The following is a 16684-nucleotide window of genomic DNA, read 5'->3' as shown; positions in this document are numbered from 1 at the left end:
ATCACTCACACACAGAAGCACTGCTCATTTCAAGCAGCAAAACCTGCATTCAAACGACACTGCCTTTGTGTAAACCTCACATGGTCAGTGGGAATCTGAGAACACACCACGGACTCTGCCAGTACCCAAAATTCTAAAGCCTCTTTTTAAAAAAAAAACACATTTTTCCAGTTTTGGTCCCAAGTCAACTGTAGCACCAGGTATAGACTAAAGTCAGGAATAAACCAGTTCACTGGCTGGCACCTTGAGTTGGTCACTCTTCTTTCGCAGTAGACTGGTGTGGAGTCCGGTAAATGTCTCCCCTCCCTTCCAGGTTCAAGGTTCCTACAGGAAACAAGTGCGTGCAGCTTTGCACAAATTGCTGGCAGCCAACTTCAAAATGGTCACAGCTTGACACAAGTTGGCACTGACTTTGTAATCTTATTGAGGGCGGGATAATGTGTTGTGGAAAATGGAAAATGTCAGTCAGCGAGAGATGTTTACTTTACATGGAACCTGGCAGCATTTGATCCCAACACTGGGTATCGAAAGTGCCAATGCCTTCAGCCCAGTCACCACTAAAAAAAAAAGTTTACAAAAATATAAACATAAAAGCTACAACACAAGACTCCCGAGTAAATTTCCCTTCACTCGCCCTCACCAAAAATCTTCCTTAACCACAGCTGCTGCAGTATAAATATTTCCACACCAGCAATCCTTTCTGCCCAATACTGCCAATCTAAATGCAAGGGGGGGGGGGGGGAATGATGATTTAAGCAGAATCTGCTCAAAGCGTATTTCTAGCCGGCCAAGAGAAGAAATCTCAGTCGGAGTTGGATAACAAGCTCGTCCCTGGAAGTGAGCAGATAGCGTTCCAAGCCACTTCAGAACTCGAGTGCTCCACATTTCTGAACATGCACCAGGCCTTCGGACTCGAAGTTATTGCAACCTGCTATCAGCAATGGAATGACCTCAAACCTTTAACTCAATCTATTTTAAACTGGAGAATGTAAATTTGCAAAAAGTTGTACAGTCTCATTGCTCAGCACCATTGTGCACAAGCTGTTTATCAGCTGAATTGGACCAACCCAGATATCCTGATACCTAGTCCCTGTGCAAACCACATAAAACACAACAGAGCAGTGAGATCAGGCAGTGATACGGTCAAACAAACAATCATTTTGCTAAGTAAACCTCACTTTTAAATTCACTGATTCAAGATGCTTTTTCGACACCATTATAAACTCCACATCCCCAGCTGACACATGCATTATGGAAGCACTTGAAGCTTCACCACTTTTTATAAAACAGTGCTGACCTGAGGAAAGATCATTTGCACAGAAACACTCCGTAATCAATCCTATAACACACACAGCATCACTCCGCAATCAATCCTACAACACCCAGTCCACAGGCTAATGATCACTCTCACTGCACCCAGTTCACAGGCATGGTACAAAATACTCCCAGTCAGTACTCACATTGTCCAGAAAGAGATCATTTCTTACCCCTCAATCTGTGCACAATATTCACTTACACAGTCATCAATTGTCTACTTGCAATCTTAAAGTCCGTGACCATTAAAAAAAAGTTTCAAGTTATAGATTGAGAGTTTCCAAATAGTTAAATTTTGCAAATGACTTCAAAATCAATATTCAACATGGTGTCTCTGGACTGAGTCACTGAGTAAAGCTTCCATACTGTAATCTGTTGGAGTACTTTGATGTGATTTATATTCTCCATGTGTCATTCATCATATCCAGGCTTCAGCTAATGTAGCTCTGTAATCAGCCACAACACGAGAGAATGATACGAGACCACGTGCCTACATTATTTTCCCATCATTTCTTGTGATGAAATGTCTTGCGTCTGCTATTGGGGCCCCCCACCCTTCCCTTAACCTGGCAGACAGTGGGTCCTCATTATGTGAGTTACAACAGACATAAGCCAGCCACCTACATTAACACTCAACTATTTTAAGTTGATCTGTAAATCAAGTGCCCCCTGATTAAAGGGGGGCACTAAAACCAACACATTGAACAAATTAATCGTTGGACAGTAACTTAAATCAAATTAAAATTTGGTTGCTGGGGGTGACGGCGCCCACCTCTCACGGAAGGCACGGAAGGTGGACACCGCATGCTCCATCTCCAGGGACACCCTGGCTCGGATGTAACCACGGAAGAGAGGCAGGCAGTCGGGCTGAACAATCCCCTCGATCGCCCGCTGCCTGGACTGGCTGATGGCCACCTTGGCCATGCCCAGGAGCAGTCCTACGAGGAGGCCTTCCGACCTGCCCGCTCCCCTCCGCACAGGGTGTCCAAAGATCAGGAGCGTGGGACTGAAGTGCAACCAGAATTTGAGGAGCAGCCCCTTCAAATATTGGAAGAGGGGCTGCAACCTCACAGCATTAACACTCAAAGTCTGTGAGGAAATAGCAGCTGATGGTGATGCAAATAGCAGAGCCAACTCTCACTACAAGCTTGGTAACTCTTTCTGTACCAGAAAGACAGATAAAAGGTAGCAAGGATGACACTGAAGAGAAATAGCTGTCCAGAGAGCGTATTTTAAAAACAAAAGTAGTCATTCTGTTAGGATGGTCCACAAATTGGTACTCATGATCTGGAAGGAATGAGACAGTCCTTTACATTACGTGACCAAATGTGATCAGTGGAAAAAGTTACAGAAAGCAGTGATTACATTTCATGGTAATTCATTGTTGTGAAGCACTGTGGGACATTGGACAGATTGGGTTAGGAGCTTCTTATGAGAATTCTTCATTCAATTTTGATTTGAAGATTATGGTAAAACTGACGTTGCTGACATTTAACTGTTCAACATAATATATTGGCATAATGAGGGTTAATGAATTTCTATTCGGTTAACTGATCAGTGTTTGAGTGCAGGAGTAGGGGAGGGAAGAGAAACACAAGCTTGCGAGAGAGAAAAAAGTTGATCTACAGTATTCAATTTCAAAAATATTAAGTCCCACAATGGAATGAACAGTGTCTATGAAATGCAAACTTGTTTTGACCCAGACATTCTTATGCATCCAATAAGACTTGTGGTTCAAAGTCAATTTAAAATGTTAGTAATCGGAGATCAGTGGCATTGCATCAGCTTTTACAATACCATCGGTGTTGAGCTGACAAGCTAACAGCACAGCCAGCTCCTTGGATCATGCTTGGGATAAGTTTGTTTTCAAAAAATGATGTCGATTAATATTTGAAATGTTGGAGGAGTTGAGAGCATCCCTATTCCAAACCTTAACTGCTCAGAGCACAACCTACTCTAACTGTTCATTTTAATGCACTTTCCCCAGTGGTTAAAGCCATTACCTTTTCCATGGAGGCATCCATTTATTTTCTATTCCACTATCAGTTAAGTCTCCTCTCAATGAGTACAAGTAATTGCGAACTGCAACCAATTCATAGCTCAGGTGGTTCAAGGGGTCACCGTGGTAATGAGTTAGCAGTAAAGGCCAGATCATGTTCCATCTCATTTGTTTTCCACGCGCAGCCCCTTTAACTGGCTGTGTGGCCCATTCAAATTTCCACACAGGCCTAGTTTCTTCCATTGAATAGCCGGTGAGTGGCCTGCGTGGGACATCCCAACCACTGTGCGGCCAGCGGGAACGTTCATCGGAACTCATTTTAGTCAATTATTGCAACGTGGAGGACAAATCCCCTTGGACTGCTCAGTTGGTAATGTACCAGCTGCTGTGGTATTGACCCACACTGATCGGGAAGGTGGCACATTCCAGCCCTGCTTTCAGCTTTATCAGTTGAAATCAGCTGGGGAGCAGTTTGGGGGGGGTGGGCGGGTGGGGGGAGGCGAAGGGAGGGGGAGGTATTGTAAGAATATTGGACAAAGGAGATAAATGAACATCTTTTGCTTTGCCTCATTAACCATCCTGCATTGCAGTTCATTCAAAGTGATACAGTTTAAACCCACAGACTGCCGATGTACGTCAGAAGTTGATCTGATCATGGGGTCATTGATTAGAATATGTTAATATTGGAGATTGGTCGGAACAACAGGGAATTAGGGACAAGCAGATGGGCAACAGCATCGCATGTTAGGTGTTCATAGATGAATGGTTACAGCACAGAAGGAGGCCATTCGGCCCATCGAGCCCGTACCTGCTCTCTTCAAGAGCACTTCAAGCTCGTCCCACTCTCCCGCCCTTTTCCCGTAGCCCTGGAAATTGTTTTCCTTCAGGTACTTATCCAATTCCCTTTTGAAAGCCACGCTTGAATCTGCCTCCATCACCTTCTCAGGCAGTGCATTCCAGATCCTAACCATTCGTTGCATAAAAATGTTTTTCCTCATGTCACCTTTGGTTTTTCTGCCAATCACCTTAACTCTGTGTCCTCTGGTTCTCGACCCTTCCACCAATGGGAACAGTTTCTCTCTATCCACTCTGTCTAAACCCCTCATGATTTTGAGCACCTCTATCAAATCTCCTCTCAAACTTCTCTACTCTAAAGGGAACAACCCCAGCTTCTCCAGTCTATCCACGTAACTGAAGTCCCTCATCCCTGGAAGCATTCTTGTAAATCTTTTCTGCGCCCTCTCTAAGGCCTTCACATCCTTCCTAAAACGCGGTGCCCAGAATTGGACACAATACTCCAGTTAAGGCTAACCAGTGTTGTATAAACGATCATAACTTTCTTGCTTTTGTACTCCATCCCTCAATTTATGAAGCTCAGGATCTCATATGTTTTTTTAACTGCTTTTTCATCCTGCTGTGCCACCTTCAATGATTTGTGCACATACAACCCCAGGTCTCTCAGTTTATGCATCCTCTTTAGGATTGTACCCTTTCGTTTATATTGCCTCTCCTCATTCTTCCTACAAAAATGTTTCACTTTTCTGCATTATCTGCCGCCCATTCCACCAGCCTATCTATGTCCTCTTGAAGTTTATCACTATCCTCCCCACTACACTTCCAAGTTTTGTCATCTGCAAATTTTCTAACTGTGCCTTGTACACCCAAGTCCAAGTCATTAATATACATCAAGAAAAGCAGTGGTCCGAGTACCGACCCTTGGGGAACACCACTGTCTATCTACCTCCAGTCCGAAAAACAACCGTTCACCACTCCTCTTTGTTTCCCGTCACTGAGCCAATTTCATATTCATGCTGCCACTATCCCTTTTATTCCACAAGTTTCAACTTTGCTGGTAAGCCTATTCTGTCTTTTGGAAATCCATGTACACCACATCAACTGTATTGCCCTCATCAACCCTCTCTTACCTCATCAAAAACCTCAATAAAGTTAGTTAAACACGATTTGCCTTTAACAAATCCATGCTGGCTTTCCTTAATTAATCCACACTTGTCTAAGTGACTGTTAATAATGTCCCGGATTATCGTTTGTAAAAGCTTCCCCACTACCTATGTTAAACTGACTGGCCAGTAGTTGCTGGGTTTATCCTCGCATCCTTTTTTGAACAAGGGTGTAACATTTGCAATTCTCCAGTCCTCTGGCACCATCCCCGTATCTAAGGAGGATTGGAAGATTATGGCCAATACCTCAGCAATTTCCACCTTTACTTCCCTTAGCATCCCAATATCATATTGGCCAGAACAATGGAAGCACCAAAGTCAACACCTAGACTAGCTGCAAGATCATATCAACCGTCTTAATTTCCCCTCATGTTCATTTGAAATGCCAGACAGGAAACTAGGTTTAAGTTGAGCAATAGTCAAATAAACCATTATCTGTTGGACAGAGGTGCTAACCAACTACAGTTATGATGGTTCAGGAGATGGGGTAGGTTAACTGATTCTCCCGGGGACAAGAATACAGTCTGCAGCTTCCTTCTTCCTTGGATTTAAAAGCAGAGCCAATTTTGTGGGTCAAAACTAGGAGTCACGCTGACTGAGTGTGAAATCAAGGCAACGGAGGAAGGCACAGCTTGACAGGCGGCAATAGAAGCACTAATGTCAATTCTTGCCCTATTCTGTTAAGTGCCGCTTAAATACTTACGCCTTTTACTTGTTGACAATAAAATGGCCACTACAAACCGTACTGATGTTGTTCTCGAATCATTCGATCATTCCTCTGCAAATTAAGAGACCACACCTTCAAAGGACTGCCAGTACCCAGAAATTGTATTCCATCATTCATCACTCCATCAGATAAGGAGGGAAAAAGCCAAGTGGAAAAAAAATGGAGAAAATATCAGGAGCCAAGAGTCAAATTACTGGAGATTAGACGATATTTACTTGATCAAACCGGCCCTTCCTGCTGTTATGATACGAGGCAGCAACCGAGTTCATTCCTGTGCGGGTTCCTGCTGTAGATTCTTCCTGATTATAATACAAGTAGTTTATTTTCTCTGACTAATATTTAAATCGAGTTATCATCATGAGCCAGAGGCAGCTGTGAGATGGTTTCCCTATTATTGTAAACAAGATAATTCTGCCTTAATAAACTACTCAAGGACAGGACTATCTGAAATGGTCAAGTGTTTCCCAGTAAACATACTGCACTGGGATGTGCCATTCGCACAGTGTCCCTACCCGCTGGGCTCCCCAGATGGACTTCCCCAACCTACTGCTGTGGGAACAACGCTCAGTGAGACAGAGCCTCCATCAAATCGTTCCACGTCAAAGTCCAGTCATATTGGCAATCTCGCAGGGAAGTGAAATTCCTTCTGCCAAGAAGTTGAGGGAAAATGCCGGGATGAAGAAATCCCATTTTATGCGAACACTGTACTTTTTTCCATTGCTAAAATTAAATCAACACGAGAAATTTCAAACAAAAAAAATAGTTGGTCGTATAATTGCTCGTGAATACTGCGCCCTTTAAACAAATTATATCCTGTATTGGCAGATCAGGTTAATGTTTAGGTCAAAAGAAACAGATTCAGCAAACTAAAATGTGATAATCCACCCCCAATCCAGTGTTAAAATAATTGTTCTTCTCCCACCTTCGGTATCCCTCATGCTAAGCTCTGCTCCTTAACGGGAAAGGAAGTCAAGGAACCTATAGTCAGCGATCTGCCAAAGCAGCTCCCAAATGAGCTCCAGGTACTACGGAGACTCAGTACACTGCACACAACCATGGCTCAGTATCGCTGGCCCACTCGCACCAAACCTGTGCATAGCATGTCTCTGTACACAATGCTGCACAGCCAGGCGTACTCCTGGGCTGGGGAAGTATCTGAATGTTTAAAATGACAGCAGTAAACTCAGCACAACGACTGCAGAGTCAGGGAGTCAAAATGGCAGAAGAGAATGGCCTCAGTCAAAACAATACATCGTCCTACTCACCCCCAATCGGTCGTTTAAACAATAGTCCTTCTACAACCTTCAGATTTTGGGAAACAAAAAGGGTAGTCTACCACTAGGTGCAATGTAGTCTTTCTTTTCCACTGGGGGGGGGGGGGGGTGGGGGGGGCAAACTGCTTGACTCCTTAGCAAGTGGGTTTCTAGTAGCAGAGTCCTTAAAACCATTTGATCATGTGCTGAAACCTCCCTGTAATGTATTTCATTCATGAGCTCTTGCTTAATAATTCATAGCAACACATTGCTATTAAGTTGGTTTATTAACAAAGGTTTAACAATCACACTACATATTACCAGTTCATCCACTAGGCTCACAACTGCATACCTCATCGTGGATGACCGAGACCCAACTGGCTGGGGTTTTATTGAGTCTTGTGAACATCACGTGACTGGCTAAACCACTCACCATGCAACAGCTCTACAACTATTTTGAGTTGTATCAGTAATCAAGTGCCCCCCTGATTTAAGGGGGTGGGAGGCACACTCCAAAAAACTTTTCAAGTGCCCCCTTGTTTTTTTTGGCTTTTGGGGGGGGGGGGGGGGCACTAAAAACACAAATTATACAAGTGCCCCCTGACTAAAAAGGGGGGGGGGATACTAAAACCGACAAACTTAAACAAATTAAACTTTGGACATGGTTCAAATTAAAATTTGGTTGCCGGGGGTGATGATGCACTCCAGTCCCTCCGGTGCCCACCTCTCGCGGAAGGCCACGAGCGTATCAGTGGCAGCAGCTCTACAACTCTTTTGTTGCAAACACAAAGAAACAATTAATTCAAGTGCCCCCTTATTAAAGGGGCGGGGGAACACTCCAAACATTTTTCAAGTGCCCTTTTTTTGTTTTTGTTTTTTTGGGTTTTTTTTTTAGGGGCACCGAGAGGCAAATTATACAAGTGCCCCCCTGTCTCGGGGAACACTAAAAACCCGGCAATAAAACAAATAGAACTTTAAAACTTATAAAAAAATCAAATTAAAATTTGGTTGCCGGGGGTGATGATGCACTCCAATCCCTCCGGTGCCCACCTCTCGCGGAATTCCACGAGCGTATCGGTGGCAACAGTTCTACAAACCTGTGAGCATACTCACAGCTGCATACATTACACCTCCCGAAATACATCCAACCAGAGTTGCCAATCCTAATTGTGTCTGACTTTTCTCCTCCTTAATGCAGAGGTGCAGAGATCAGTTATAGCCCAGGCACTACCCCAGAGATCAGTTAACTCTGCAGGAACCAGGAATCAAAATGGGGACTCTGGGATTTTGTACGACTTACACCATGCAGTGCATCTTACACCCTCCCCCCAACCACCAACCCTTCCAGAGTCTGAGGAGCCAAGTTTACACTAGTTGCTCCTTTATCATAAAACCAGGCAAGTCAATTCCAGATTATGTTTTAATATCGGTATAAAGTCCCTCACATTGCTCCCATGCTGGTTGATTTTATGTCTATTGTATTTATTAAATTAAAAATTCTTCTTTCCTGAATTACAAGCAGACACTAGATTAAAAACAGGGACAAATTTAATTGTACATCAGGATTATCTTGATTTGGCACAAGGTTGTGCAGCATGAACTCCGTTCGGAAGGGGCTGCCAGAGGCTCTCGCAGAACAATTGTCCGTCAAATCTTCCCCATCACTGTGGGCCCCTGAAGCAGGCAAAGTGGACACAGCAGCTGAGAGGAGTCGGATATTTGTGGCAGAACTTCAAACGCACGCCCAAGATACTGTGCAACATGCTGATACTCCAAGTGATCAAACTCCATGTACAGGTACAACCTCCCAAATCCAGAGTTCCAGAAATCGGAATGTTCCGAAATCCGGACATCGCACAGATCGGAGGAGGGGTCATCCGAAAACCGGAACTATGGTCCGAAAACCAGACATTTTTTTTTAATAGGGAGCAAGGTATCTCCCCGCTGCCTCCGGTGTTCCTTCCTCGGTCGGGTCAGCGCGCTGTGTCCTGGGGCTGGCTGCTCCTCTTCTCCCCGCTGCCTCTGGTGTTCCCACCTTGATCGGGTTGGCATGCTGTCGGAAAATACAGGTGCACGAAAGTCGGCCCAAGGGTTTCCAGATTCGGGACTTCGGATTTCTGTTCCGAGATCTGGAAATACCCAAAATCTGGAGTGGCCTCGGTTACGAGGTTTCCGGATTTGGGAGATTGCACCTGTAGTACTATGCTGCAAAGTTGGTGTATTCTTGTGACAGTAATGGGCAAATGAAATAAATTATGAATTAAAAAAAAATTAAAAGCTGGAAATGGGCATCAACCTCTGAACTAGGAAGACAGGTTAGTGGCTCTAGTGTGCCCTTTCTAACAGAGCTTTCAATTGCTGACTGACCGTGCTGTGAATTCCAGAATTCACAATTTTTATTTTTGCATTGAATTAAAGTTTATTATACTTGTTCATGGGTAAACACAGCTCTATTCTGCAATTAATTTAAACGTGAAAAGCAGGGACTGAGAAGACAATCATTCAACAATGGCCAAGTCTATCAGCTGACTCTTAATATCTACTGTCAGCTGTGGCTCAGTGGGCAGCACTCTCGCCTCTGGGTCAGAAGGTTGTGGGTTCAAGTCCCACTCCAGGGACTTGAGCACAAAACAAATCTAGGCTGACATTCCAGTGCAGTGTTGAGGGAGTGCTGCACTGTTGGAGGTGCCGTCTTTCGGATGACATGTTAAACCGAAGCCCTGACTGCTCTCTCAAATGGACGTAAAAGATCCCATGGCATTATTTCGAAGAAGAGCAGAGGTCCCTCAATCAACATAACAAAAAAAAACAGATTATCTGATCATTATCACATTGCTGTTTGAGGGAGCTTGCTTGTGCGCAAATTGGTTGCCGCATTTCCCACATTACAACAGTGACTACACTCCAAAAGTACTCATTGGCTGTAAAGCGCTTTGAGACGTTTGGTGGTCGTGAAAGGCGCTATATAAATTCAAGTCTTTCTTTCTGATTGGCTAAGATATCTTGAATTAACATGAACAATATACAGCAGAGATTTTTAGATTTTCTCATTACTCTCTCAGACCAATGTCTTGTTGGACACCAGTTGAAAAAGAGTAGTCATCTCGATAGCCTCCTCTATTGTTGCCTCCAGCCAGACAGTAGGTGGTGCTGAAGTATGACCCAAGGTGACTCACAGTGCAAGTCCCGAGTCACCCCGCCCACACACCCCTTCCCCAGTCCATGCGCCTGCCTCCAGAGAATGATGCACCAAATCAATATTAGATGCAATCAGTAATTCATCATTGGTGCAGGAAGGGAACATTAAAGCTAATGTTTTTACATATCTTGGCAACTGCCCAGTAGATGCATCAGCCAAAGTTTGTATCTATTGCAAAACTGGGTGAAGAATTTTAAAGAGACATATGCTACAGTGACCAGAATTGCCCAGTGACATTTACAAGTGCTTGCTGATGAATAGGTAATTTGGGTACTTTAGCTGTGTGTTGTGTGAAGACAATTCCTCTCTGCCTTCTCAGCATGTCAATTCGCACATGGCATTGTATGATACAAGGCAGCAAACTGGCTTGGGAAAAGTGAGCGAGATACAAAAACAGGGATGGGAAAAGAAAAAAAAACCCTGAAAAGCACTATGGGGGGTCAAACCCCTCGCCCTGATTGGTGGCGGTAACCTTCCGGGGCCGAGACTTTTATCGCTGGCCCAGAAGTCCCGCCCACGCGCGGAATTGGGCCTACCGCGTCTCAAAGGAAGCCGAGCGCTGTCGCTGTGCCCCGCTCCCTTTGGGGGCGGTGCCAGGCCTACAACGCCCCTCCCCATTCTATTAAAGGGGAGGGCCGCTCCCGCACTCTGCACAGCCCTTTGGTGGCCACCAGGGCAGCACAAGACCGGGCCAGCCCGGCAACCAAGACGGAGTGCCAGGGCTGCACAACGGTGGCCTGGAGCACGCTAGGGCCGCCACGGGTCGGGCCGACCCAAGAGTCAGCTGACAAAGAAAGATGGCGGCCCGGGGCACTGCAGGCCTTCCCTTTAAACAACGCCTCGGAAGCAGATGTTCGCCGGCATCGTGACCTGCGAAGCTGGCACTGACATCCGCCCACTCCAGTCTCGGGGTCCGCGGGGCAATTTCCCCCCCCTCGGGGTGTTAAGGGGGCGGCCCAGGGCACTAACCACGGGACTCACCGCTGCCGGGACAGCGCCCCCCAAACCTGCAGGGCAATTTCCCGGGAAGCGGTATCGCCCCCCCGCCCCCCCTCCCCCAGGCGAAAATTGCCTTGCCCCCAGTTAGCGCCCCCCGGAGGTGCTAACAGGGCTATAAATAGGGGCAATTTTGTCCCCTATAAATTTAAGGGATTAATGATGCAGATAGCTTACATACAACAGCATCAGTGGGACAAGTGGAGATGTTGGCCAGGAATATATCAGGTATGACCGGTATTTACAAGTTGGTGTGCATGGCTCACACAGGTAAACAGTGAGCACTGGTGTGCAAACTCACACCTCTGTCAGATGAAGTCATTTTGGATAGTACTTGAACGTGATTCCATCACTAATCTCACTTGGGTCATGTCAGGGCAAGGCTTTTTGCAACCCACACTTTGAAATTCGTCATGAAGGTCCCACCCAACATTTTCTTTCAGCTGCTGGCTGACCAACCTCACTTTGTGTTTTTGGTTTTTGATTTCAGATTCCTGGCATTGGTGCTTTGCTTTGACTCCACCTCGGGATCTTTGGTTTCAAAAGTAAGCAAGAAAGCAAGCAAGACATAGAATATGAAAGGTGTCGGGTCTTCTCTTCAACTGTGCACAATTACAGGTCAGTATTAGAGCAAAGGTTTGATTCTTGCGCAACCCCAATCAGAAAACAGCTTTTTCATTGCCTTGGAGACTTGGGGGCCAGAATTGCCCTCCACCCAAATCGGGGTGCACCGACCGATTTTTAAGTGTTCCGTTCGCCTCAATGCATTGGGCGGACAATCCTACAATGAAGCACTTTGTTTCTCGTTTCCGATCGGAGCGGTGTTGGTGCTGGAGAGGGATGGAAGTGCGGGCGGATCGGAACGGCCATCGCTCCACGTCATCAGTGCCGCGCTGATGAGGTCATCGCGATGCGCGCTGATGCGTCACAACGTCTCTCCCCTTCGGTTAAAGGGGAGGGCCGCTGTGAACTCTGCAGCCACTTTAGTTGCAAACACTGGGCCACCGGGAAGGGTTTCAGCCAGGCCCAGCTGCCTGTTGGTGGTCCGGCCAATCCTGGCAGTCGGCCAACAAGACAAAGTAAAATGGAGTCACCGGCAGTGCAACCTCCCCTTTAAGGGCAAACACGCCGCCAAGCCACACAGACAGCTCCCTGCTGGGGAAAGCTGTCGGGGGGCACCGATCTGCGGCAGCACCACTCCCACGGGGCAATTTCCCCACGGGGGTTGGAAAGCAGGTCGCCCACCGGTCGGTAAGGGGTCGGCACGTGCCGACACGGCGGGAAAATTGGCGGGGCGACCCCGTATACCGCTCCAAAAATAAAGGATGGCAATTTACAAAATGGCGAGTCCTCCGTGCTGATCGAGGAACGAGTCCTTACCGATCTGGGGCCGCCTCGGAGGTGGTCATGGCTTTTATAGAAAGGGCCAATTTCGGCCCCTTGGTGTACAAAGCACTCAAGCAGCCAATTGCACCCACATGCGGCAAGAAGGGACACAACTTTATATAAAGTATTGGCAGGGTTTTTTAAAAAATTTGTTCATGGGATGTGGGCATAGCTGGCAGGGCCAGCATTTATTGCCCATCCCTAATTGCCCCCGAGAAGGTGGTGGTGAGCCGCCTTCTTGAATCGCTGCAGTCCGTGTGGTGAAGGTACTCCCACAGTGTTGTTAGGGAGAGAGTTCCAAGGTGAGCAATTGTCCAGTTTGGAAAAAGGGAAGATTTCCCATGACCAATTAGGGCAGATATGCCCCCCTATCTCCAGCTTTCAATAGGGCCAAGTGTCAGCTTGGCTCAATTAATAACAATCTGATTTCCAAATCAAAAGGCCATGGGTTCAAGGCTTACTGCTGGATTTAAGCACATAATCGAAGGCAGGCATCCAGCGTGCTGCTCTGTTCGAGGTGCTGACCTTGAAAATGAGATGTTAAGCGGAGGTTGCAACCTGCCTGCAAAGTTGAAGATCTCGTGACAGATTTTCCAAGGAGAAACAGGGAGCTTTCCCAGTGTCCCTGGCTGACAACCCTCCCTCAACCAACGCTAGAGTAGATTAACTGGTCGTTCCATCTCATTACTGCTTGTGGGATCTTGCTGTGTGAGAATGAGCTGTTGCTTTTGTCTACAAAACAACGCAAGGAAAGAATTTGCATTTTTATAGCGCCCTTCACATCCGGAGGACATCCCAAAGCCAATGATTTGCTTTTGAGGTGTAGTCACTTGTTTTGTCGGCAAATACAGAAAGCAGTTTACACAGCGAGATCAGTGACCAGTTAATCTGTTTTTGGACGTGTTGAGTGGAGGGATAAATGTTCAGCTGCTGTTGTTCAAATTGGTACCAGGGGACCTTTTACAGCCTAGATCACAGGTTCCCAAACCTTTGTTTCGAGCCTGCTTCGAGCCTGCTTCTTGGGAGATTCACGTCTCATCGCTAACTATCTGCCCACAACTCAAGCCAGCAATTTGGGGGCATGTCTCAGGGTGTTGGGAACACTTCAATTTGAAATGGAAGACCAGTGCAGCTAATTATTCAGGCAAAGATCTACCTGGACTGATAGCAAGCTGTAATATTGTCAATAGACACTGCTTACTTGGTGGGTGCCAGCAACTGCCTAAAGCAACCAGTAAGAGAGCCACAAATGCAGCCTCGCACAACAACAACAACAACTTGTATTTATATAGCGCCTTTAACGTGGTAAAACATCCCAAGGCACTTCACGGCTGTGTCATAAGACAAAACAGAGAAATTTGACACCAAGCCACATAATAAGAAATTATGGCAGATGACCAAAAGCTTGGTCAAAGAGGTAGGTTTTAAGGAACGTCTTAAAAGGAGGAAAGAGAGGTAGAGAGGTGGAGAGGTTTAGGGAGAGAGTTCCAGAGCTTGGGGCCCAGGCAGCTGAAGGCACAGCCACCGATGGTTGAGCAGTTATAATGAGGGATGTTCAAGAGGGCAGAATTTGAGGGACACAGACATCTCGTGGGGTTGTGAGGCTGAGAGTACAGAGATAGGGAGGGGCGAGGCCTTGGAGGGATTTGTAAACAAGGATGAGAATTTTGAAATCGAGGCGTTGCTTAACCAGGAGCCGATGTGGGTCAGTGAGCACAGGGGGTGGTGGGTGAGCGGGACTTGGTGAGCACAGCCAGAGGTGGTGTAATACGAGGCCGCCTCAGCACAGTAGGAGATGTTTCAATCACCGCCAGTTTATAGAAGTGAACTTTGGACCTATCAAAGCTGCTTCACTTCTGGAGTTTCAAACAACCCGCACTGTGCTGAATTGTCCCCTTAATGCACCTCCTCTGGCCATTTGAGGTCGCATCGGTGACTACTGTACTGGTTCGTTTCGGCCAGCTCACAGCCCCTACCCCCAATGTGGGAACCTCTGGACGACATTGTGTGCCCCTGGAGTGGAGCTTGAACCCACGACCTTCTGAATTAGAGTCAAGAATGCTACCTTCTGGGCCAAGCTAAAGCTATTGACTGCAGTTCAAAAGTCTGTCGACGATAAAATGAAGTACTTGTATTACTTAATTACAAGCCTGTCGTTTTATCCCTTCCTCCCTCGTCCGCCCCACCCCCAAACGTGCTGATGTTGAAATCTGCAGGACAGTCACAGGATGTTGCACCACATGAAATGGCAGTGAGTTGGAACTGCAAAAGAGCTGAGTTTTAAATATTGCACCAAAAAAAAAGCAGGCATCACAAGGGCTCCATTATACCTGCAAGAAACTGGCAGTGAGGATTTAGCGGTTTAAAAAGCAGTAAATATGCAAATATTGAACTGAAACCATTAGGAGCTGGCGGGGGGGGGGGGGATGCGAGATGCCAATTAACCTTCTCACCGGCACTTCTCCAGAACGGTTCAGGAGCCTGCAGTCTGCCATGCGTCAGGAGAGCAGGGTCGATAAGTAAGGCACCCTGTTTGAATGTCACTTACAATCCACCACAATAACAAAATCACCTTCAAAATACGCACTCATTGTGGGCACAGGGATCGTCAAAACACAGCAACAATGCAACACAAACACAAGTCTTTTCATGCTCCCCATTTGTTTTTACTAATGCAAATGTGACCATCTGCACCAGCCAAGCAAAATCATTGAGCACGGTGGGAGTGGCACCAGGGCTGGGCTGCTGCACGGGCTTGTCGACCTGTGACAGCTGCATTTTTGGAAGAGGTTGGGCTCTAAAAGGTGTGGAGGGCAGAAATCAGAACATGTCTTTTACATCTTAAAACAGAAATCAGATTTGCACAACACAATCCTGAATCACCATAAACCCCACCCAAGAGGATTACTGGAGAGAACAGCATGTTTCAGTGAAGCAGCAGCCCCATATCCACTGGTGTCTGTAGAATGACCAGGACTGAGGCATAAACTCACTGGCTTTCAGTCCTGGATAGCAAGACAACAGAACTAAAAGCTTAAGTACATTCACTGGTCTGCACCAGGAATACATTCCGACTCTGCTCACACATGGCCTTGATTTTTTAATTTGATTGATTGCACACACACAACATGCACAAACAGTGCATTAAACCTACACAGAGATTATGTGTGCACCCCAGGCACGTGCAGCAGGGCTGGTCTCCAGTCATCTTGGGTAATCCTTGCCAGTGGACCAAGACCTAGATCTAGATCTATCAAGCCTGTGTGGTGGCTGGTGTGCAACGGCCACATTAAAAAAATGCACACACACATATCTTCCACTCTTCAAGATTTAGTTCGGGACCTGGAATACTCGGGCCTTCACTGAAACACCTGTGAACTTTCTGACGTGGAAGTAAGTCATCCTCGATTCCAGGGGCTGCCTATGATGATGAAACCTACATGGATTGCTCAATGACTGAGCATATCCCATTATAACTTCTCCATAAAATGGTGTCATTCTGACACTTTATTTTCAAGCATTTTGGATTCTACAATGAACCTGCACTGGACTTTTTTTTTTAAATGAAGGAACATTTTCCACTTAGTAAAATTGTTATTTTTCTTTTGCTATTATAATTATTTTTCCCAGTCGTAGAAAATTACCTATTATTGTGGTGGGGGGGGGGGGGGGGGAGTGCATTTTATTTCCAACATCATCTTATTTGAACATAGTGCTGTGGGCAGCAAATTCCAGCCATAGGTGGTGAATTCAAGAGGCCTCTGGAACATGGTCCACATAGCCAAGTTTTGAATCTTTACATGAAAATGATTAATTCTGTAAACACGCCTTCTTCACCAAAACCACCAGTTC

At 46.1% G+C, this 16684-nt stretch overlaps 1 protein-coding gene across 3 annotated transcripts in view; it reads right to left on the bottom strand.

The window, feature by feature from the left end:
• The window catches only part of myo5aa (myosin VAa), a 203929-nt gene that overhangs the window by 147430 nt on the left and 39815 nt on the right, over window positions 1–16684 (bottom strand). For 2 of the 3 annotated variants that reach the window (XM_070858410.1, XM_070858411.1), the window contains exon 1: window positions 6214–6381. The exons of the other annotated variant lie outside the window; for it this stretch is intronic. In XM_070858410.1, coding sequence (XP_070714511.1) covers window positions 6214–6267 — 54 coding nt within the window. In that variant the 5' untranslated portion in view covers window positions 6268–6381. Of the gene's footprint in view, window positions 1–6213; window positions 6382–16684 lie in introns of those variants that run through there. 3 annotated transcript variants of the gene reach the window in all.

The sequence above is a fragment of the Pristiophorus japonicus genome, chromosome 17 (genome assembly GCF_044704955.1).
Source record: "Pristiophorus japonicus isolate sPriJap1 chromosome 17, sPriJap1.hap1, whole genome shotgun sequence".
In the NCBI taxonomy this organism is placed as follows: Eukaryota; Metazoa; Chordata; class Chondrichthyes; family Pristiophoridae; genus Pristiophorus; species Pristiophorus japonicus.
The sequence above is the reverse complement of the archived record's forward strand: the minus strand, read 5'-3'. Positions and strand labels throughout refer to the sequence as shown.